Source organism: Ammodytes marinus (genome assembly GCF_949987685.1).
Source record: "Ammodytes marinus genome assembly, chromosome: 8".
In the NCBI taxonomy this organism is placed as follows: Eukaryota; Metazoa; Chordata; class Actinopteri; order Uranoscopiformes; family Ammodytidae; genus Ammodytes; species Ammodytes marinus.
In genome coordinates this window covers 19,937,793-19,961,537 of record NC_137212.1, presented here as the reverse complement: position 1 = coordinate 19,961,537, position 23,745 = coordinate 19,937,793, and the positions used below count along the sequence as shown (strand labels likewise).

The window sequence follows — 23,745 nt, the reverse complement described above, 5'->3', positions numbered from 1 at the left end:
ATAAATATGATGCAATATTGAAGGTTTGTGGCGTTGGCGTGAGCAGTGCTTTCTCTCTCAGTGGTGCTGCTGGCCCTCTTATAATAGGTCCATGTGCTGACCTGTCAAACCTAAAATTACTGTGTAAATAATACAAGTCATCATCGTCATGCACAAAAAATCCCCACTACGTGGATTGGGGTGTGGCGGGGAATTGGGCCATGTGACGTAGTAGCATGCGTAGTAGTGGTAGCCGTATTCTCGTCCAATGAGAGAAGGAAGTATGCTCAAAGAGGCGGAGCCATGTTTTCCCGCCCTGCTGTGCGTCACTGGCTGTCTGATAGATGGACGTCAGCTAGCAATGGATGCTTACATCAGCTGTTGGATGCTTTGACAGAGGGGATTTGGCTGGTTTGGACCCGGAATCCAGGTGAGAAGGGGTTATTATTATTTAATTGCAACAAAACCTGACGGTCTCTAAATACAAGCTAACGCATTGAAGTCAGTAAGTTAGTAAGTAAGAGCTTGCTACAGGTTCTTGCTAGCCAGCTGGAGCTAACGACAATAACATAACGGCGGATTAGACGGGCAGCTGTTAACGCTGACTTTAGCTTTTCTAATGATTTAGTTAATCTTTTATACATTGTCCCCTCGTGGGAAGTCTGCTTACGTTTGTCTAACGACGTTGCTATCGCTAGCTGCAGTATTGGCTGTAGTTATACCTACTGAGTTTAATGAGTAGATCAATCAACAATAAGCTAGATGTTATGGCTAAATGCTAGCGTCTATAACAGCAACACAATGCATTCACTTACCGCAGCATACCTTTTACTTTCTGGAACCCTGTAAAGCGTCTTTGAGTGCCTTGAAAAGCGCTATATAAATCCAATCCATTATTACTTGGAAAAATGCTAGGGCTAATCTACCTTTTATAGACTGTACTTGCCAATCAATGTATCGCTTACTAACTAAACTGCAACCAAACCGAAGCAAATATTGATACGAAGGGAGTGAAAGCAGGAAACATCTTAATGAAAATATATGTTTCATTTGTGATCTGTTGACGATGATTATCCCAGACTGACCCAATATGTTTGATGTACTCTCAGTTGGGGCAGATATGGTGAGGCACATCGTGATGACTGAGTTGCAAGCCCTCCAGCACCCGCTCCAGGTAACTGACCTTTATGTAACTGACCCGTAAATACTGGGGATTTCAAAACCTCTAAAACTTCCCGTAACATGATATGGCCAGGCTGCCAGAAAGTAGTCCACAGAATATCAAGGTTATGCATGCGGAAATGTAGAAGTTTCATCACTGTCCATGACTGAGTCATCCAGTATATCTAGTTCTGTAATTGTGTCTGGTAATATCCAGTGTGTGATAATAGTAAGGCCCTTTTATGGCTGTTTCCTGTATTTCCCATGCTACTGTTTTGGCAGTATGCCACAGCAGAAGATAATCAGCTGGGTTGTATTAGTAGATAAACAACCATATCATTTCAGTTGATACCTATTTGTTTGGATTTTATCAACTGTATGTGTAAGCCTGATAATATAATTATGATTCTATACTATTTAACACTCAAAAGTGGCCTAACTGTGTATTTCTTCTCGTGCTTTCTCTACTGTACAGCCACCTAATGTCTCTCTGGCTTCTCTCGCACATTCCCTCCCGCTCTCCCCCCTCCCATGCGGCCTCTGTCTTCTTTCATTACAGGGTAACTCCCTGGCTGTGGGCCCAGTGGGGCAGGGCTGTGGGGTAGCTCAGGAGATCAGGATCGCTTCAGAGGAGAGAAAGAACGTATCCCAAGGCCCAGCAGGTACAACAGCCCTGGAGCTACTGAATTTTTACAGTAACACACTGGCAAAGTCTGTGCTGTGTTAACCCATACGCTTGCATAATGATTATTCTGTGTGTCGCTACAGAAATTGAGAAAAGCCAGCCAGTGAACATCCCAGATGCAGCCAAAAGAAAGAAGAAGAAAAGAAATAGAGCAACAGACAGCTTCACAGGCACCTTTGATGGTAAATAAAGCAGATTTTATTATGGGATACGTTGGATTGTAAATAACATAGGGGACAAGATAACCCAAACGCATACTGCAGTCTCACACTTTGCATTTTCTTCAGATCTCTACAAACTAACGGATGAGGTGCTTGGTCAGGGCGCTTATGCTAAAGTTCAAGGATGTCTTAGTCTACAGAATGGACAGGAGTATGCTGTGAAGGTGAGAAAGATATAGGATATTTAGTTGGCAACACTCCACAAAATCTGACAAAGTAAACATTGAAAAATATTTGTTTTTAGTTTTTTCAATATAATTTTCTTCTTGATTTGTTATGATTGCGGATACTTTTTTTTTTGTCCAGAAATTTTAAGAACTTAATCTGCACTATATTGTTTTAAATATGTAGAAAATTGTGGAATTAATTTTAGATACTGTACTATAATATAATAGTAAAAGTAAATTGTGCAAGGTTGCAACCCATTAGAAAATTCTTCTAATATTTCTTTAGAAGTTTTTCAAAGTACCGGTATAAAAGAAAATAATAAACTCCATGCCACTTTTTTTATTTGCATTCTCGTAGGTTTGTTGAGCACACATACTCTTCTACAGCATCACTGTGTTTGGTTGAACTGAAAGATGAAACTAATTGAGCAAGAAAACAGAATGATAAATAATCCAAAGCCACCTTGTGTGCTTTTTAATACTGTTAAAAATAAAAGTTTTATTACCACTTTCTCTTCATGTAACTAATCATGATCTGTCTGCTCCGTTTCACAAAGATCATAGAGAAGAGTGCAGGGCACAGTCGCAGCAGAGTCTTCCGAGAAGTGGAGACTCTCTACCAGTGTCAAGGAAATAAGTGAGTGTATTTAGTATGAGAAATGTTACTTTGAACTAAAACGACACAGAATGAACTTGATTCTAATCATTGGGGGAATATCTTGATCCAGGAACATCTTGGAATTGATCCAGTTCTTTGAAGACGGCTCCTGCTTTTATTTGGTCTTTGAAAAGCTGCGTGGAGGTCAGCATAAATACGCAACTCTACAATAACACCATCTCATGACTCATTATTAAAAACAACACACACTGATTGCTTGAGGTGATTTGTCTTTTCTTCTTCAGGCTCCATTCTTACACATATCCAGAAACGAAAGCACTTTGATGAGCTGCAGGCCAGTAAGGTGGTCAGGGACATTTCCCAAGCTCTTGACTTTCTACATACAAAAGGTAGGTCACCATTCAAACAGCAAAGTCCAATGACAGTATTTGAAATTAAATTTAATACAGAATCTATATTTCTTTCTTTTTCTTTTCATTTTGTCATGGTGACTCATTTTGTCATGGTGACACTGTGCCTTTCTGCAGGCATTGCCCACAGAGACCTTAAGCCAGAGAACATCCTTTGTGAATACATTGATCGGGTAAGTGACTTTTAAAAGGAGAGGAATTAGTTTTTCCCTAGAGCAGGGGTGTCCAAACTACGGCCCGCGGGCCAACTGCGGCCCGCTTTTTATTGGCCCGCGGCCGATTTTAAAGATATAATGTAATATGGCCCTTTGAAAAAAAAAAATATATTTATTTATTTATTTATTTTTTTGCACTTCTTAGTTAACCCACTAGTGCAGGGTTGTCAAAACTGATTGATTGGCCCGTGGCACATTTTAAAAATATAATGTAATATGGCCTTTTTAAATAATTTAAATGCACTCATTATATTACAGAGAAATATGTCCCAAAAAAGAAAAAGATCACCAAGCCCATCCCAGAGGACCCTGCATAACATTTTATTTTAAATTAATATTATTAAAATCCATGTGTCCTTCTCCAATAGCTTCTAATTCATCTGACACAGTGTCTCCATTTTTTTTCATACAAAATTCTTCAGCTTTAGCCTCTTAATTTCCCTCTCAATGTGCACCAGATTCATGCATTTCACTTTAAAAACTTAAAAAAATCTCCCGGGGGGGGCATACTCCCGGACCCCCCTTGGAGGGGCGGGATCTCGGCTGGCTACTATTTTCACCCAGCTGGACATTGGACGCAAGAGCAGAAAACACTGGGTGTATCAATGGCATTTAACAAGAGGGGGAATGTATCTGTTTAATGTGCAAGTAAAGTGTTGCCGTGAAGAAGGATTACAATTTACGAAAACACTATGAAACTAAACATCAGAGCAGCTACATGTCCTGATAAATGTGTTAATTTTGCAAAGTGGCCCAGCCCTTTGTAGATTTTTCTGTATGTGGCCCTCAGTGAAAAAAGTTTGGACACCCCTGCACTAGAGGTATAGATCATAACAATGTACCAATGTCCTCCGTCCGTATTTCTACCCAGGTTTCCCCAGTAAAGATCTGCGATTTCGACTTGGGAAGCGGAGTGAAGCTCAGCAGTGCCTATACGCCCATAACCACTCCAGAGCTCACCACGCCGGTAAACAAGTGTAGTCCAGTCAAACAGAATGAATGGAATGGATAACCGCTACCTTGTCTTGTCCTTAACATTGTGTTTTTCCCCCCCCCGCTCTTTTAGTGTGGCTCAGCAGAGTACATGGCTCCAGAAGTAGTGGAGGTGTTTACTGACGAGGCGTCCTTCTACGACAAGCGCTGTGACCTTTGGAGTCTTGGGGTCATCCTGTACATCCTGCTGAGCGGCAGCCCCCCCTTCACCGGTCACTGTGGGACAGACTGTGGCTGGGACCGGGGAGAAACCTGCAGGATCTGCCAGGTATGCCTCAAGTTTTAAAATAGCTTAAAAACTATGAGCCAATGAGGGTCGAGCAACAGAAAATTAACTGGCTACTGTTTTAATAATGGATTAATTATAAAAAAGTTTTCCCAAGCATACAATTGTAAAAACAATTCACCGTATTGCCTCTGATCTTAAAGCCCAGAAATACATTTGGAATTAAGAATTTTAATTAATTTTTTTAAATGCACCTTTATGTATGAGCGGTCGGTATTAGGACGTAGAACACCAAATGCGACACCGAGTTCAATCGAAAGAAACAACTTCGATAAGTGTATGGGTTTTTTTAAATGTAGTTACAGTTACATAGTATTGATGTGAGAAAGTTTCGATCAGACAACATAATTCAAATCAATGGTTTCTTGTGAGGATGTTTTCGTCGTGTACAGCCAGAGCTTAGAGTACGAAAAGATACTTCTTCAGGAAGTCATTTTAAATAATTTACACAAAGCATCAACCACATGACACCATCTTTGTCATGTGATTGGTTTAGACTTAAACAATACGTACAGTCACGCACTATGTAAACAGGTTTCCTAAATAACAGTGTGTCTGAGGATGGGGGAGACAGTCTGAAGACAATAGGCTGGGTGTAGGTGTGGAATACACATAGTACGTGAAGAGGTGGGATTTGGAGATTTCTAAATGCAGACATTGTTAAAACAGCAACAAAAAGCTTAGGTTAAGCTTGATTTGGCTGCAGGTGCATCTATAGTGCTGGACGTCTATTGTTTCCATCTGTTGTCGCCTGATAATCACCCAAATCCAGTTCAAATGTTTAGTCTAGTAGAGCAGCATGTAGTCGTGAGCTGATCTCTACCATAATTAGTGACTGAAGGGTTGCGTCATGTTAGAAGAACCCCACTTACTGGTGCTCTAATGCTGCTCCAAATGTTGCTGCTTCATTGCAAACACACACATAATTTGACAGCAAAGTGTGTGATATTCTCTCCTCAGAGTCACCTGTTTGAGAGCATCCAGCAGGGCAAGTATGAATTTCCAGACAAGGACTGGGCTCACATCACAGAGGGGGCCAAGGATCTCATATCCAAACTGTTGGTACGGGACGCCACCCTGCGCCTCAGCGCTGCTCAGGTCCTCAAGCACCCTTGGGTGCAGGGGGTGAGTATCATTACATCTGTGCTCCAGAATAGTTTTGTGCTAGGTCCTCTGATATAGTCTGATCATTATCACTCATCAAGGGTTTTTGTACTTTATTAAAGATGTGATCTTATTTTTTCTTCCAACAGAACGCTCCAGAGAGAGGTCTTCCAACTCCTCGTGTTCTACAGAGGTACGACACACAGCTTGGAAATTCAAGTCTTATTGTATTTATGAGGTTTTATAAGGTACTACATAACTATAGTGTTGTTTCAAATGTACGGCAGAGGAAGTCAATTCAAATCAAAGCAATGGACTGAACGCAACTTAAGTCATTTTTGGTTTTGGAGCTTACTGTATGTGTTTGATGTTAAAAACATTTTTCTCAAATCTTCTTCCGTGTCCTTTTTTTCTCTACCAGGAACAGCAGCACCAAAGACCTGACCCAGTTTGCAGCAGAAGCCATCGCCTTTAACCGGCAGCTCTCCCAGCACGACGAGCAGCAGCAGGAGGATGTGAGCGTCATCGTTTGCTCCATGAGGCTTTCCCCTCCTTCCAACTCCAGACTGGCTCGCAGGAGGGCCCAGTCCATCGCCCTGCGCACCCAGGACTTTGCACCCGCATCGGACGACCTCGCTGCCTGAGGGACCGGTGCGCCAGTCCCCTGGTTATGTTTGCATTAGCTGCTGCCTGCTCCTTTCTGTGTGTTTTCACAGGGAGCCTCGAAAGGATGAGCCACACATTATCAGAAGTGACTAACTGTTCTTGGCGTAAAAAGCTCTTCCCATGGCCAGTAATCCTATCACCTCGAAAGAGTTTGAGCACCAAGGGGACAGATAATCCTTGCCTATACCACCATTTATTTTTAAATTGAAAACCTAGTTGAAGCTCCTGAGATTTATCCAGGAATTGTTTTTAAACTGCCTGAGTTTTAATCGCCCATTTTCATTTGAGAAGAGCTTTTGGTTTTTACTTTTACAGTTCGTATTCAGAGATTTAATTTATTTTCTATTCAAAGATGAAACAAGTTTCTGTTGACCCTAATGCAGCAGATACTGCTCTTTATGCCAGCAGTGTACAGTGAATATCTAATGCATACATATCAGTATCAACACAGCATCAGTTCAGCCCAGTTTCCCAGCTGTTGCTGTCCTATTGCAATGTTATCTAATTTTGATAAGGTTTCTATGTTTCTTGTCGTCCAACTGGGAATTGGTTAAAAATGAATTAATACTTAAATGTGTATGCTACTTATGCTTCTCAGTCAACTTGAGAGAACGGAAAAGCTATCTTTCTTTCTCTTTGTGTTTTGACGCATGTCTGTGTAATGTGTGTATGTGAGCGGATGTATGTGGTTTAATTATAAAACATGGACTACATTTAAAGGAGACTATCCACCTCTTAATATGGGCTTTTCTCCATTTAACCTATTTTAAGTCATTCTTGTCAAGACTACATCAAACCTAGAGAAAGTGCAGGAATGTGAACGGATCTTAAAGCTAAAGAAGACCTCTAAGCTACCTGTAGCACTTGTGTACTTTAAAATAAGGCTCCTATTTAGTTTGAAAGGGAGTAAATTGTATGGTAAATGGTCAGCGAGTTTGACACCTAACAGTAATATTGATCTTTTAAGGGGTTTTAACAGCTTTTTATTAGAGTCCACATTACCTCAGGCTCTTTTATTCTGCACCCCGTCTTTGCACGTTTTACACTGTACAAGTGTAACACCATCCCAAAACAACTTGCTGAGTATCTTAATGTCTTATTGGTTTGATATCTGATGTGAAATACTTGTGTTTTAAGTCTGAATGACCTGAAATGTGAGAATCGCTTTTGTTTTTGGTTGTACCAAGGTAGTGAGACCTGAAAAGGATTTGTGAATGGTTGATGTTACACTTTGTAGTAAGATAGAGGATTCCAAACTAGTGTTGAAAGGGTTTTATTTTTATACAAGCTTGTGTATGTTATTTAGTTTTGGTTCTGAACGTGCCAATGGAAGGAATAATGGTTTAACCATGCTAATACTTCTCTTCTATATTGTCTTGGGTTTGGCAAGTTGCTGATATGTCATTTTGGTGCTTTTTTTTAAAGAACTATTTTTATTTTTGTATTTGTTTCATTTATTAAATTTATCCTAACCACTTTATGTGTTACCCGCTAAACAAAATGATCACACTGTTGCTATGGACACCCCATCCCTATAGCAACCAAGGTCCTTCATAGGCTTAGAGCAAATACACACATTGGGAAACAACCACTTGCTATTTTAAAGCCCTCTCTCTCCCATTATGAATCATGAAAGGATCTGTTTCCCTCCCATTAGCTTGTAATAGCATCAAATGAGATACAGTAATTGTGCAATTATGGAGTCCCATTGAAATTTGTCAATGCTCTTTACAGTATGGGGTCCAATGCATAACGCTCACAATGCAGAGCATATTTTCATTTGTATGCTGTGTACTCAATAAAAACATTGTCTCCCATGTCTAATCTCTCTTGCATAATTTCAATTATTTTTTCCTTATCCTACTGTAAAATCTTAGTCAGATGTTATGAGTAAATTGTCTCTCTTCCATAAGAGAAGTAGCCTATGTGTAGGCCTATACAACTGGCTACTGATAACCTGAACCTGATCGTTTTTTGACCAAACAGCAAATGTAGGCTACTTAATCATATTTTAACCATTTTAATGTCAATGGGAACAAATATGTACATTTCTAACACAGAAAAGGGTTAATAACTTATTTTAAGAAACCAGTTGAAGAAGTAGGCTAACATACAAATCCACACGTTTTATATATCTGTGAGAAGTTGATTTGTCCTGTGCGCACGTGCAAAACTTCCATCGTTTATTTGTGCCCGGTTTGATCGAGAGTAGACTGCTTCTGGGCCCTGTAGCGCCCCCCGGTGGTTCATCTTCTTTATAACCTGTGGTGTGTAATAAAAAGCAGAGCGGCTCAGCAGCTCACTGTGCTGTCACCAGCCCGAGTGAGGATACACAGAGATCAGCTCTAAGCTCCTCTACTCCTGCTCAACACGTTGTAAGAACGAGCAGCGAACTGGATAATGGTTCTGATATAAGGTATGTGACACTGGGACTAGCCTATTACACAATAATGTTGCTGCATGGTCATGTTCAGGTTTTCTTTTCGGTGCAAATTGCCTGTAAATGTCTGACAGCATGGCCAGCAGTAGGAATATACAGTATGTGTGTGTGTGTGTGTGTGTGTGTGTGTGTGTGTGTGTGTGTGTGTGTGTGTGTGTGTGTGTGCGTGCGTACGCGCGTGTAATGATATCACCACATGCATTCAATGTGTTGCATTATGTATTGCTGTTTACCTTTGAATGAATTGTTTTGTAAAAAAAAAAAATCAAATGTCCCAAACATTTTCCTCTTCAGCCACTGCCCCTTCATCTCTCTTTCTCTGGGGTGATGAGTGCAGAGTTTGGTCGGTCATTGGATTTTCACTCCTTTGGGTCTCACGGAGGAAGCTCTCTGTGGAGGAGACATGATGGTGCCGCTTGAAAAAACCTTCAGACCATCAGGAGCTGCTTCTTCCAGGAATGTCCCTGAGCAGCAGCAGCAGCAGCAGCAGCGGTGGCGTCCCCAGAGCCTGCCCTCCCCGGCCCTGTGCTGTGCCTGTGGCCTGTGCATCATGCTGGCCGGCATCAACATCACCCTGGTGGGAGCGTTCGCCTTTGGCACCTTCGTCCCTACCAGCAACGTGCCCATCATCGTCGGGCCTCTCCTTCTACTGCTGGCCCTGGCCTTCTTCACAACCTGCTGTGTGATCAGCAGGAGGGCCCCCGCGGCCCACGCAGCAGCACATTTGGCCAAAGGAGGCTCCAAGTGGGGGCTGATGAGGATGAGGATGGGCACGGCCACGTTTGAGATGGAGACCAGCGAGCACACACTCCAGGACACTACGGCGGTTCAGTTCAGCCCCACCAACTCCCCCACCTCTTCCTCCTCCTCCTCCTCCCACAAGTCCTGCTCCAGCCAGGGGGCGGGCCACGCTGGTGCCGGCGGTGAGCTCCTCCACAGCAGCAGCAGCCTGCACATGTCAGAGATGTGTGATCTCGGGGTCACTGGAGATGCCCCAGAGACCTTGACCTGCTCTGATGGCAATGAGAGCGTTCTCACACAGATGCTGCCTGCTGCTCAGAACTCTTCTTCTCCCACTACATAGCATGGACTGGCTTCTGCAGTCTGGCTGTTTTGATTGCTTTATTGTGTCTCTGATTGTAGCTTATTCCAGAGTGTTATGTTATGTTGAATGTTTATTGCTCAGTTCTGGAATGTACAGTGCACCACTTCTTTGCTGAAACAGAAATAAGGAACCGTAGACAATTATACAATATTCCAAGTGCCTGCTTGTTTGTATACCTTGTTGTAAAAAGAAACATTCAGTAAAGGCAGATAAGCCATGCATTCATGTCTTATGGATTGACTGTTGACTGTGGTAAGTGTTCGTCACTTTGTGCGTTGGAAAAGAAGATGAGTGTGTTCAGCCGAGCTTCTCTGAGTCATTAAAGCTATTCCTGTCGAAGCCTCAATCTCAGACCGTTTTCACAAAATTTGAAAGCACGGTTTTATTGTCTTTTCATTGCCTCAGCCCTGCTGCAATATTCAGGAAAAAGTGCAAATTATTATTACTTAACTGAAGACGTAGGGCACCTATGTTTTGTAAATAAAGAGTCTCTTTCAAGTATAACCACATTATTAACATTGTGGATTTTAAAAATGAACAATAATCCATCAAAATCACAATTTGTGTATCATGGAAACAAAGCCACTGTGGAGATAATTCATTCGCTATCTGAGAAAATCCAGGGTCTGCAGTGCAAACATGGTCCATCCGAACATGTTGCCCATCACTTGGCATCTAACTCAACAGCTGCTGGCAAAGGCGAAAGCCCTGTTTACTCACCATTATACATCTGCTTTCCACAAACACAGCAAGACACACAGTGTGGTTCCCCGCAAACAGCTCAACCCCTGAAAAAAGATAACAGAGAGAGCAGCCACCGCCTGCTGTTATTGCTATTTTATGTGTTGATCAAGCCTTATGAAGGGCTGCATGGCAGGCAGGCAGTGTGGGTGTCTGTGGTTATCCTTGAGTCGGCAATACTAATTGCTTCTTTAAAGAGAATGACCTGTCTTAGCAACCTGAGCTCATTTGAACTAAACAATTAGGTCTCTGAAAGATCGCACAGTGAAATTAAGTTAAAGCACACAGTGGCAGGATAATGTAACTGAACAAATTTTAACATCAGCTGTATTTTAAAAAAATATATAAATATCCACTCTTCCCATATTAAAATTTTAGATAATTTACTCCTAATTTGAGTGTCACTTAAAGACTATGTGCATGAGACATGGTATTAAAAGTACAGTTGTAGCCTACCTCAGGGCTTTACCTCTCATAACCCCCATTGTTTACATTTACCAAACGTTACCATACAGTCACATTATGAGGCATGTCTTTACGTTTTCTACCAACAACAATACTCAATACAAAATGTGAATGCAATACTAAATGTAATCACTTTTCATCTCAGTAACTCAGGATAACCGCATTTATATATGTACCAGACATTCTGTGTAAAATCATGTGTTGAAGTCATTGAAGAAGAAGAGTCACCGAAGAAATATTTGGATGGACTTCAGAGCTATTTACTGTCCATCTATCCATCTGCTTTCTTGTAGATGCGGCTGCAAGAAGTCGTGTCACATGCACTTTGCTGTGTGTAGATTCGCACAAAAATCTACAAATTAATATAATTATAGGCTACAGTGAAATTGCAATGGTGCAATGAATATAAACAATGATAATCATATATTCCCGGATATTCATTATTTGATTCAAAGACAACATTACCCCTAAATAAAAGTTATGCCTATAACTAGTCTTGTGACTCCACCTTGTGGAGACAGCAGGGCATGTTAAAACCATAGATAGTACATAAAACTTATCATGAAGGACTACTGATAAAGCAATCAAGAAAACACGAGTTAATTATCTTGCAGCATGTTGCTTAAAAATTAGGATTTTTATCAAGACGGTAGTTTATCGGTTACGACATTTTATTTTAAGACACATTCTTTTTATTCCACTCATTTTGAGTAGGCCTAGGGCTATAGGCCATCAAACATGCCTTTATTTGATATTTTCATAATCTTTAAGTAAGAAGTGAATTGTATGTGTTAATATTCACGTGTTTTATATATAATGATATATTTAAATATATATAATATTTATATTAAAAATTATTATTTCCATATTTATACAACAGAAAATACATCTTTATGTCGCCACTACCGACCTCCGCCACCAGGGGGCAGTGTCGCCATTCACACGGTGTTTCAAAGTCCAGCGAAGACGGTGGCGTTCATTTGGAGATTTACTGGGTTTGTTTGGCTTTTTTATTATGTTAAATCATATTAAATTCGCATTTTAAACTTTTTCAAACATAACGCTCCAAAAGTGTCACATTTTAATGATGAAACATTTCGTCTATGTGTCCTATATCAGCCTTTCAAGAAAATACACATAGGCAGTTGCAGTTTATTAGGTAGGTCTACACTACTAGCTAAAACTAATGCTAACCTGCATGGAGGCTTTGCTGTCCAGTTTTTATTAGAAATAAATTTATCCTAATATGTTCAGGCGTTGAAGGAAACTTAGGTAATTTTAGAGTCTACAGTTTATTATAGCCTACTGTACTGAGTAGGCTTTCTACTCTCATTGATATAAAATTAAAATTATTAACAACTCATTATTATTGCATGGGCTTTTGTATTGTACTGAGCGTACTTATAAACTAGCAACCGAGAGTATAAGCCTAATTAAAGTTAAATGTGTTTTGTTTCTTGTATCTTTAAATACTCGTTTCAGCTTTTGTGCAGAATGATGTATGTGCAGAGTTTGATTCTAGAAGGTTGTTTTCACATTGATTTTATTCCAGTTTCTCTGAACTCACCTAAAATAAAGCCCTGATGTCTGTGTGCACTCAGGAGTGGAAACTTGAAACCTCCGGTGAATAAAGTAAACTGAGAATGGACTTGTATACATCCATGAATGAAAATAGTTGCATATTCATCTTACAATGTTAGAAATACATTAAACACACATTATTATTATTATTAAAAGCTTAAAGCTTAAAAGTTTAAGTTCTAAACGGGAATATTCCAAAAAAATAAAAACGATAGAATTAACTACATTATTTTCATTTCACAAAAAAGTTAGCTGCTTTATAATCAAGTTCAATATATCATGATAAGTTCAACTATCTTTAAGTGGTCCTCCTCAAGGCAATGCAAGTTGTGCTTATATCCACATTTTTGGATGGTTGGATTGCTTGTCTCAAATGTTTTTCCCGCTCCAGCAGCCCAAAGTGTGTGGACCTTGAATGCATCACGGCCTCAAAACGCACTATTTCAAAGTGCCCGGCCCGGCCGCGCTGTCCTTGGGCCCTCCTCCTGCCTGCAGCTCAATGTGTTTCAGAGGGACGCAGTCATCGTCTCTCAACCGCTGCCTGAAAACTACATTTCCCACAGGTAATACACGGCGTTTCCCAGATAACCCAGAGATAGAACAATAGCAAGGTTACAGTGTCTTTGACCCCCTATGTGAACATTGTCATCACCAGGTGAGTGACCCCATGTCTTTCTATGTACAATGAACCTCCCATACACTCTCCCCAGCATCTAGTCAAAGCCATTTGTCTTCCGTTCCAACTCTGTTGTCGAGTAGAGCAGTCGTTTAATATCCTGCCTCTTGGATGAAGTGCCATTAATTTTATCCTTCTCTTGAGTTTGCAAAGTGTCCCTCTTAAACCGCAGCCCCGGCTTGATCTAATTCCTAATGACTGTTGTGAGTGCTGACTCTGCTATTGTTGAACAAACGATATCTCTGTCCTGTCGGAATAATCCTAATCTATTTCAAAGGAAGGGGTCGTATTGAAATGACTATAGGGGGAGGATATTTCCGTCTCGTGATAAATGTGCAAATGTCCACCAAAGCTGAATCAGACACCACATTTTAATGGCCTGATCGCACGTTCATTTCTCGCCTCATTCTCTGGCAGCCCTGCTCCCTCCTCTTTTAATGCGGAGCTGGTCATATTTTGTCCCAGATTAGTATAGACACCAGCTGACAGTTGCCTCTGCTCAAGGTATTTAGAAGACATAATTCATTCATAGATCTAGAAGTGCTCCCATTTGTCATCCCCGTTTTTTTTTTTTCATGCTCAGCTTCTCCGCAGTAGCTCTTTCCTCTGGGGTGGGGGGTTTGTGTGTCAAGGGAGATGAGGGCCGGGGCAGTTTTCAGCTGATGTATTAGCTGGCATATGCAAGCAATGAATTATCAAGGAGGAAAAGGAGTCAATTATCCACTCCTAAAGAGGGGCCGGTGCCTGTGTGGCCTAGGGGCCCCTTTCCATATTTACCAAATCATTTCACAGAAAAAAGGTACGCTGGGAGACGTGGGAAGGAGACAATGAGCAGACAGCGCGCACGCAGGCAGGCAGGAAGGCACGCACACACACGCACACGCACACACACACACACACACACACACACACACACACACATACCCTCTCCAGCTCAACTTTGCCCCCTCTCGCCACTTTTCTCCCTGCACATGCTCAGTCAGTGCTGCCTCTTTGGTTAACAAGGACAGGCACTCGCGTGTTTGGATCTGTATGGTAATAATCCATTTTATACACGCCGAACTCCTCACAAACTGATTTCGGGCTGAGCTGGAATAGCCGCGCCGTGACCGTCAGCCATTTTGCCCATGTCCCAATTCTCTCCCAGGACTCCCCCTTTCAAATCAAAATGGGCCCCCTGATTGACTTTGCCGCTCCGACTAATAGAGTGGATATGGTAAATGAAATACCCAGCACTTTCATTCCAAAGTCTCTTACCCCCTGTGTCCCCAGTCACTTTGCCTTGACATATTTTTCAGAGATTGAGCGTTCTGTTTTTTGATGAGGACAGGCTGAGGCGAGGAGCATGCAATGGCGGCATTGACGTTGGCAGCAGTGATGCCTCAGAGCAGCCGGGACCCTCGGACATTGGAGCGGCCAAAGCTGGCGGGCTCTCTGGTGACTGACAGGGGGCTGACACTTAGGGAAATGAGGTCGTTAGACAGCATTATGAGTGGGCTGATAGCTCAGTAATGGGTTTTAAGTTTGGAATTTAACACAGAAGCCCACCGGGGATGGGTGTGATGATGTGCTGGCGGACAGGTGGGCTCCTACAGCATTAAAGACGGCAACTCTCTCGGGCACCGACTGGCGTGAAGAGGCTTGGTTGAGGCAGGTGGAAAAGGGGATGAGGAAAAAAATGGGAGGAGAGGAGAAACGTTCTAAAAATATATAGAACATCAGACAGTGATTCTCTTTAACACAACAAAATCAAGAAGAGAGTTTCAGCAGATGAGTGACTTTTGTTTTTGGCCCTGCCCTTCACTTAAAGAGCTTTCTGATTTCAATGTCCACACACTTGTGTGACCACGAGGGGAAACATGATCTCCTCCTTCCACACGATTGTTCGTCCAAGACTGTTTTAAAATCTTTTATGGCTGGATTTCAAAAGGTACTGATTCCTAAAACAATGAATATTTTCACACCCTTTTGTTATGTCTCGGAAGGTTTATAATTTTGCACGCTGTATGCACACAGCTTCCTCTCGAGCTGCCTTGAGTCTTAAGAAAAAGGGCGTCTAAATTTAGCACGCAACGATAAACTCTTAAGTTATAAGACATAGGCTAATGCGTAAGGGTGTTAAAACCAGTGGGATAGTTTAGTGGAGATTAAGGGACATATCAAAGACTTGTGTAAAGCTCCATCAAGAGCTGTGCGGTTGTTTGGTGGGCATCTGCACACAAAAAAAAAAAAGATGTGGAGGGTAGTGCAAGAGTGTCTCATAGAGCTCTGGCAGCCAGTTAGTGACTGATAGTGTCTCCACATCACTCCCATTACTCCTTTTGGCTGTGCTGTTGAAACAAATGGTCCACTTTACTGCTGCCAGGGACCCAGTAGCGAGTTCTGTTTAGGAGGAAGATTTAGAGAAAGGGCGTTATTATGGCCGTCCAGCGGACAAGCCAACTCACTGGAGAGCATGAAATGGATGGGGTTGGGTAGAACGATGGAGGTAATTTGATCCATTCCCCCGGACTTGAGTTTGGGGAGAGATGAATCACGTGTGGCCATCTCTGTGAGAGCGTTATGGAGGGGAACAAGAAGGGTCAGGTTTTCATGGCAGGATTTTTCAGTGTAGAGCTGATGAGGAGGGTTGGCAACACAAATCAAGTCGAGAGGCTTCACAATGTGTTTTTCAGCTCCATGTCCTGCAGGCATCTCTCTCACGGCACTCGAGAGAATAAACACCAAATTCAACCTCATCAGAACAGTCTGACTGGTCAAGGAGTGATTTCTGGTTTATTGGTTGTGTGTGTGTGTCTGTGTGTGTGTGTGTGTGTGTGTGTGTGTGTGTACAGTACTGGCAATCTCACTCCTGTTTATTTCTTGAGGTGTTGACTATCTTTCGCAATCCGCCTCTGCTGTAATCAGCATCTGTCAGGGAATTAATTATGCTCAAGTGAACATAAAACCTTTCTTTGGAGTTCTGACAAAACCGCTCCCCCAGAAAAAAAATAACAGCCCCTTTCACTAGCAGAGGTGTGGATGATCGCTGCAGCGGGCTTAAGTGACAGGTAAATTGCAGGTTAAGTGGAGAACACCGTCTTTTAACAAGATACACCAGGCTCCTGCAAATCCTCCTTAGTCTTTAATCTGAATACAAAAGGCAGGGGCGGGGGGGATTAAATCTGACCCCTCAATGTTCTGTTTGTTCCAGATTCCACTCGAGCGCCTGCTGCAGCCAGCACAAGAGCCCATAGGTTTGCATTTCCTTTTTGTGCCATGTGGCGCATTTAAAAAAAAAACAGCGGCCTGTTCGCAGGCTAACTTTCGCTTCACAAACGAAGGACTGGAGCCCGCCAGTTTATCCTGTCATATCCACTGTTAATCGAGTTTGAGCCCAAGATGTAGTTTGTATTATTTTTAGAGCAACTGTTTATGGAATTGTGGCCGAAACGCCAGAGCGCGGCGGCATAATTATCACAGTTCTGCTTGGGAGTAAAAAAAAACTAATCATGCTGTATTTAGCAAATAACTGCGGTTAGAAAGACGAGAAGGGGCCGGGGTTGAGGCAGGCGGTTAGGGCTTGCCGAAAGAAAAAAGGCGCTTTGGGTTGTCAACGTTTTAGAGGCTTACAGTCAAACCTATCCGGGCTCAGGAGAGAGGAGTCTGGGTGTTAGGCAGGCAGAATGACTCCTGATAGAAGGAGTTTGCGGCTCAAGTCGAGAGGAATCGTCTTGGCTCCCGGATGAGGCGAGCACTAATTGATTCTCTGAAGTTTCCTGTCGCAGAGCCCGATTACAGGTATGACCGGATTAAAAAAAAAAGGAGAGGGGAGAAAAAACAAGGGATCTGGAGGAGGGAAATGGTAAAAAATCAAAGAGAAAAGAAGATGAGGGCTGCCATGGACGGATCAGCATCGCTTATACCCGTTGATGTGCCTGCTTTTGTGTGTGTTTTGTTTGTGTGGGTGTGTGTGCGAGTCTACTGGTATGTTCATGTATACACACGCGTGCGCACACACAGAAAGACACACACACACACACACAGAAAAAACACACACACACACACACACACACAGTGCGGGTGTGTTTGATCTCTATACTCGGTGGCAATCATCAGGTCACATTGCAAGGCCCCTTTCACCGGTGTGTTGCACAGGAGCACATTGTGTTGTAGCAGCATGCTTCCCCTAATCACTCACTTCTGGTTAACACGTCTCAAAGCCAGAGGCATGTGTCTCGCCTGCCCATAACAGTCCATGATAAGATTGAGCACTGAGGCCGATGGGAGCCATAGTGAGGCGGACTCGTAAGAGGGAAGCCTCTAGGAGAAGGAGAGTTAGGACGCATATCTAGACCTAAGCTGTCATACGTGCTGCTGTAATGGCTTGTTTAGTGGCAAAGTCCAATCTAGGGCCCCAGAGAGCCATTATTCCGGGAGTATCGATCGGGCCCTGAGGCCACCACAGCTCGGGCCCCTGTCCCTGATCCTGTTCAGTAATAAGCGTACTCATGTCAAGGTGGTAATTATCATTGATCTGTAGCTGCGGTGACAGGGCAGCGGGCCCCTTGCAGTGATTCATACCCGGCATGGAGCTACTGGACTTGAGGCACCAAATCACCAATGTCACAGATGCATGCAGCTTTTGGTGGCACTGATACCCATACCCAATACTTGGAACAAAGGAGTCGAGTAGCTGTGTCGAAGTGTTTGGGTTTTTGCATCTACTTTCCAGGTGTCAGTTTTGAACACATCTACAGAGGAATCTTCCTTGGCATGTTGTCCCAAAACCAGAACTCAGAACCTTTTTAGGACAAACTCTTTTATTTTCCGTAGATAATGAAGGAGCCCGGACAAAGTTCAATAAACTTTACTTTCTTCCCAAAAGTGCTCCTTCCGTCTCTTCACCTGTTAATGTTGTTCCTCCTCCTCTTCCTGTCCTTCCCCTGTGCTGGCCAGGATGCCCCCGTCTCTCCCCAGGTTATATGCAGGGAGATCTATCACTGTTGATCTACCTCTGTTTTGTAACCTGCAGCCCAGTGAGACAGGCAAAGCACAATGCAAGGACAAAATGATATTGTACATGCTTTGTTATGTTTGAAAACATTGGAGCTCTGATTGAACCTAATTGTACTACATGCTCAATGGTAAACCACCCTCTTGCATAGGAGTGACAGAGGCAAGTGAGGACGGGGAAGCGGTAAGAGTCAGTTAGGCAGCAGAGAGACACACACAGAGAAATAGAGAGATGGCGGGGGTATCAAGGCAGGCAATCAGTTTTCTTTTTGTGAGCACCAGAGCGGGACCTGTGTCACCTGCAGACCAAACCCCATTTCCTCTGATTAAGTCCTTTGAAATATTCCATTTGTCAGTGTCACAGCCCTGGCGTGTTGCCGCGTCGAGCAGCCAGCCATGTCTGTTGACTGTGTCATTCTACAATTTACATCAGCCACTGACAACATCATCATGTCCCTAATGTCCCCTTGGCTTGCTCTTGCTCTAGCTCAAACCCTAACTCTTTATTTCTCTGTGTATTTTTTTCCCTTTTTTTTCTCTGAAGCACCATTCGCCTGCCTGCGTCGTCTGGATCACAGCTACACGAAAACCATCAATTGTTGTCTGGTACCATTCGGGATTACTCGTTCAGAGTGAAACCCAAAATGTTTGCTGGAATCTGTGGTATGGGGACTATCGCTCTGTGCCCAAACCTTATGGAAGTTTTACTCTTCAAAGTATTTGCTTTATCTAATCTAATCTATATGTGTCTGGAGTATCAACAGCTAACATCACTCAGGCCTCAAACTCTCATGCTTGTGATCTAACCCCATTAGCAGCCAATGTCTTTTCAGGAGCAGAGCCGGCATGGTTCAGAGAGGATGGAAATTTCACTCTCCCCTCTATCATTTTCCCTATCATTACTCCATTCACTGCCATTTCTCTCCGTCCAGAGTCCCGAGAGGGAACTGGAGGGGCTGAAAAGGAGGGCATTGTGCACTCTCTGCCCAACTTTAATATGTGTGGAACAGAAAAGAGAGAGGGGATGTTTATACATTATTTGGGGTCTATTATAAAGCCTCTATCATATTCTCCCTCTTCCGTTCATTCCCTCACTCTCCTGACAGGTAGCGGGCGGGCTGGCTTGATGACTAGACTCAATCACCTGTGACAGTTTTGATTTGATGTCACTCTCTGGGTCGCTCTATTTGTTTGAGCAGTTAAGAGGTAATTGTGTGACATTGTCGGTGGAAGACGTGCTTTGGCGGCGCACCCGCTGAACCGAGGGGGACGAGACGAGGGAGTGTGGCAATAATAAATGAGGGCTATTTTCCCCAGTATTCCCAGACTGCGTGCATGTGTGTGACAGTGGATGTGTGTATCGCTGATGGGGGGAACAAGAAGGGGTGATGAGCCCCTCTACCCTGGGGGAATTCAACTGTGAGATGCACATTGAGGTCACACCCACTCTTATCATCACTTTCTCTGGCCTGAGCAGAACAGTTTTTGTGCGAGTTTTGCTTTTCTCTCAGTCAAAGCTGAGTTTAGGTGTCACTGTGAGCCAACAGAACGTTGACAAGTGATGAAATATTTTTCATACCGATTTGAATGATGATTTTAACATCATTGTTAATCCTAAAGACGACCTATACTAATTTGCACAAACATATTTGTATGTGCATGTGCATCATTTTGTATGGTAAACAGAAATAATATGGACACATATTTTGATAATACCAGCTATCTGTTTCAGATTCAGTTGTGTAGTTGATGCATTCTTGTTGTTTTTTATTTTCTTATTGAAATGTATTCGATTTTTAAAAACCTAAAACCTAATACATGAGGTATGATTCTAGCAAAATAACTCCAAAGATAGGGGGATAGATAAAGATCATTGATATTGTCTCCAATGATATTACAACATGAAGCACATGCATTAGGACCTTATAAGGCCAATCACCTATTAAGGCAGCTGTTTTCATTTAGATAAGCTCTAAAAACCACACTCTCTACACTTTCTGCCAAGCACAAAAAAAGCACACACACAAGACAAGGTTAATGATCCATAAATGTCCTTGATAGTAATGAACTTGTAATTAATGCTGATGTTTCTCTGTGTTTAATGAATGTGTAAATAGGCAACAGTTTTCCATTTTTTATCCTCAAAGTGATGACACTATGTAAATGTTGTCTTTACAGCTTGATTTGCACTGCTCGCAAGTGGCCAGAAAAATTCAGTTTTTGCAGGTTTTAGGTTGATTGGGATTGTCTTGTAGAGTTCCTCCCCCTTAAAATAACTTCCAACTTTGCCTAGAGCTCATCAGCTTCACATTCTTGGACGTGATCCTCACTCGAAGTGTGACGAATGGAGACTCTCCCCACAAAGCAACACAATAAGTCACTTAGATCAATTATGGAGAGAGGCACACACTTTGTGTTGACATGCACATAACTGAAGAGTTTTGGCTGTTTATTTTACCTTTACATACCCGTGGATTTTCTATTTCCCACTAAGTTAACTGTCACCTTTTAGTTTTTTTTGTTCAAGTTTACTGTACATAGTAGCAACAGAAACGGAACATATTTTTAGAAAGTGAATCTGATAACGATTGTGGCTACTGCACAACCGCATTGGCAGTAAGGCAGTAAGTCCTTTTGTATTCACTGAGTCCTCAACTCTTTCCTGGCTTTGAGTGCCAGAGATAATCTAGAATCCTCCCTTTCTTATGTAGAAGAAGAAGAAAAAAATCGTGGCAGATGATTGCATATCAGAGAGCTCTTAGCTTGACTCTCCCTTCCCCCCTCTCTCTGTCTGGGTCCATATCCTCACAGAATGGAGGAGGTCATTTTAAGGGGGAATTGGAGGTTGACCTCATCCCCAAAAAATCAAGCGAAATCTAACCCAATCGTCTTTTTTTGCTCTGACCACTGTGCAGCATCACGTCTGTGGCATTTAAGGTGCCAGCAAAAAGGCTTTCTTACTCTGCACATTGAGCTCATCCATTTGTTTGTTATCTCGATCCAGGATTTGGAGAGATACAAAGCTGATTAAACAACAAAAGCATATGGGAAGATAAAGAACACTTAGGTAATGGGTTTAGCCTGCCTGTTTAGCACACCAAACTCATCCCCTTTTCTCTCGGCTCAAAATGCATTTGTTATTCTTCTCTTAGTCTTGATCCAGAAGAGGGGGGGGGGGGGAGAAACAAGAAAGAGAGTCACAGAAAAAAAGAGGGAGATGAAGAAGAGAAAGAAGAGAAGGCTTTTAGTGACAATATTGTGAGAGAGTCAGTAGAGTCTGGGGAACCTGAAGTAGGGAAGTGCAGCAGGAAGCAGTAATGCCATTGGCGCCTGCTGCTTGTATTTCATTTCTGTTTTGATGCTTTATTTCTAATGTTCTCACTCAACTTCTAATACCTATTATGTGGTCGTTAAGAAGATGGACAGATGATAAACAGTTTGTGAATAAAAGCAGTAAAGCTGGTATAGACAACAAGAGATGTTGGAGAAGGTTTCATGTTCATTGTCACTGAGAAAGTGTCCCTTTATTTGTGAGATTCATATTATGCAGAAGAAGAGGATATTAACTGCAATGGCCTCCAAGTTAAAGAAAGGTAAACTGAATCACTAGTGGAATAGATTTCGTTAGCATTTCCATCAGTCTGTTCAGGAGATTAACAAGAATTTAATCTTTATTTAAATACATTTAGTTAATGGTTGAAATATTTGCCTAATAGTTTAAGTATCCATCCTTTATGTGTTCATTGGGTGGCACGTAAACCAATACAGAGCTGTTAGAGCCAGCCTTACGCTCCCCTGGTGAACCTGGTTAAAAGCAATCTCAGGGCTTAGCAGTCACTCTGATAATAACACCTCACAGAGGTCAGTGAGCAATGAGGAGGGCTTGGTGAAAACATATTTACTCACCTCCTGCTGCTTTCCCCTCATGGAAAGAAGCCATGAGAAAGGTGCTTACTTAGACGAGATAAAGAGCAAGATGAGAGGCAGCGGACTTGGATTAGGGAAGGGAGACGATCATGGCCAGAAAAGGCAGGGAAGAGGGGGGAGGGGGGGGGGGGACAGCGAGGCCGGGAAACGGTGTCTGGGCTGGTTGGATATGGTGGGAATATTAATCTGGGTTTAGTGTGAGCAGGACCCCACAAACGGCTCAAGCAAACAGAGCTTAGGCAAGGCCAAGCCTCGGAGAAAGTCCTAAATCTTCACATTAGCTCCCCGCGTTTCTTCTGCTGAACCCGTAAGCTCTTTTTCTAAAGGACAGCACAAACAAACCAAACCCCCCCAATAGTGCCTCTTGCAGGTCCTACACTTCCTCTCTCACAAGCAGACGCACACACTCTCAAAAATCAAGACAGCTTTGAGTATTGAGATTGCAGGAAAATTATAAATCCAGGGCCCTATAGTGGATAGGGAGAGATTAGATGGGTGCCCCTCTTAAAGCGCAGGATGCCTCCCAATTGTGTTGCTCATTCTCCGGTGTGCCCTACTTCTGTGTCAGGGAAGAAATGGAGAGCAAAGAGAAACACTTTGAGGGTTGGAAGAGCTGGTGTCATGATAACCTTGGCAATCCATGGAGAAAAAAACCTCTCCAACTAAATGTTGTGTGTGTGATTTCTAGTGCTGGAACTTTCCAGGATTCAACCCCCCTGACAGGTTACATCCATGTAATGAAAGCATTTTCATTGGATTCTTTGGGAATATTTCAATAAATGTAAATAGATCAGTTCATCAGGAAACATTTGCAAATCAGTGCTCCCTGTTAAACAAGCATTTCCTAAACATTCCATCTATATACAGTAACTACGCAATCAGTCAACAATACCAAACTCATTATCTCATTAGTAGATTATAAATCAACAGCAGGATGTGATAGAGGAGGAGGGATGTGGAGGCAGAAGAGTAATGCATCTAACAGCCCCGGTGCCTAAAGAGGGTATCAGACTGTCCTGTTAGTGGAGACGGGGGCTGCTGGGGGAAAGAGGGAGCGAATTGCTGAACCTCATCCCATCACCCGCAGCTTCCTGGCAGGGAGGGAACCAGCAAAAAGTGCCTTCTCACTGAGTTTCATTAACCTGACCACATGTGCCAAAAGCCCCTGTATTAGAGTTAATCAAACTGACACTGACACACTCACTGCAGTCTTCTGGGTCACCTGGGAAGCTCATCCAGGGGCCTGCTGCTTCCAATGTTGAAGGTGCACACTTAAAGTAGCCTATGCATATGCTTGCTTATGTGTAAT

General features: G+C 42.6%; 3 protein-coding genes across 4 annotated transcripts in view; 2 read left to right on the top strand and 1 right to left on the bottom strand.

The window, feature by feature from the left end:
• The window catches only part of erich3 (glutamate-rich 3), a gene marked incomplete at both ends in the record, with an annotated part of 239,266 nt that overhangs the window by 147,697 nt on the left and 67,824 nt on the right, over positions 1 to 23,745 (bottom strand).
• mknk1 (MAPK interacting serine/threonine kinase 1) lies at positions 315 to 8,008 on the top strand. 2 transcript variants are annotated; one of them, XM_080032473.1, is made up of 14 exons: positions 315 to 409; positions 1,089 to 1,153; positions 1,700 to 1,802; positions 1,909 to 2,007; positions 2,113 to 2,210; positions 2,771 to 2,850; positions 2,942 to 3,015; positions 3,117 to 3,221; positions 3,360 to 3,415; positions 4,329 to 4,424; positions 4,524 to 4,718; positions 5,697 to 5,861; positions 5,990 to 6,033; positions 6,262 to 8,008. In XM_080032473.1, the coding sequence occupies exons 2-14, from the start codon at positions 1,100 to 1,102 to the stop codon at positions 6,482 to 6,484; spliced, it is 1,392 nt and encodes a 463-aa protein (XP_079888599.1). In that variant the 5' UTR covers positions 315 to 409; positions 1,089 to 1,099; the 3' UTR covers positions 6,485 to 8,008. The 2 variants fall into 2 exon arrangements, with proteins under 2 accessions (XP_079888599.1, XP_079888598.1); XM_080032472.1 differs by having other exon boundaries at positions 3,117 to 3,415.
• Positions 9,350 to 10,030, top strand: LOC307253898 (transmembrane protein 275-like; the record flags this gene model as incomplete). Its single annotated transcript, XM_080032121.1, has 1 exon — positions 9,350 to 10,030. The coding sequence occupies one exon, from the start codon at positions 9,350 to 9,352 to the stop codon at positions 10,028 to 10,030; it is 681 nt and encodes a 226-aa protein (XP_079888247.1).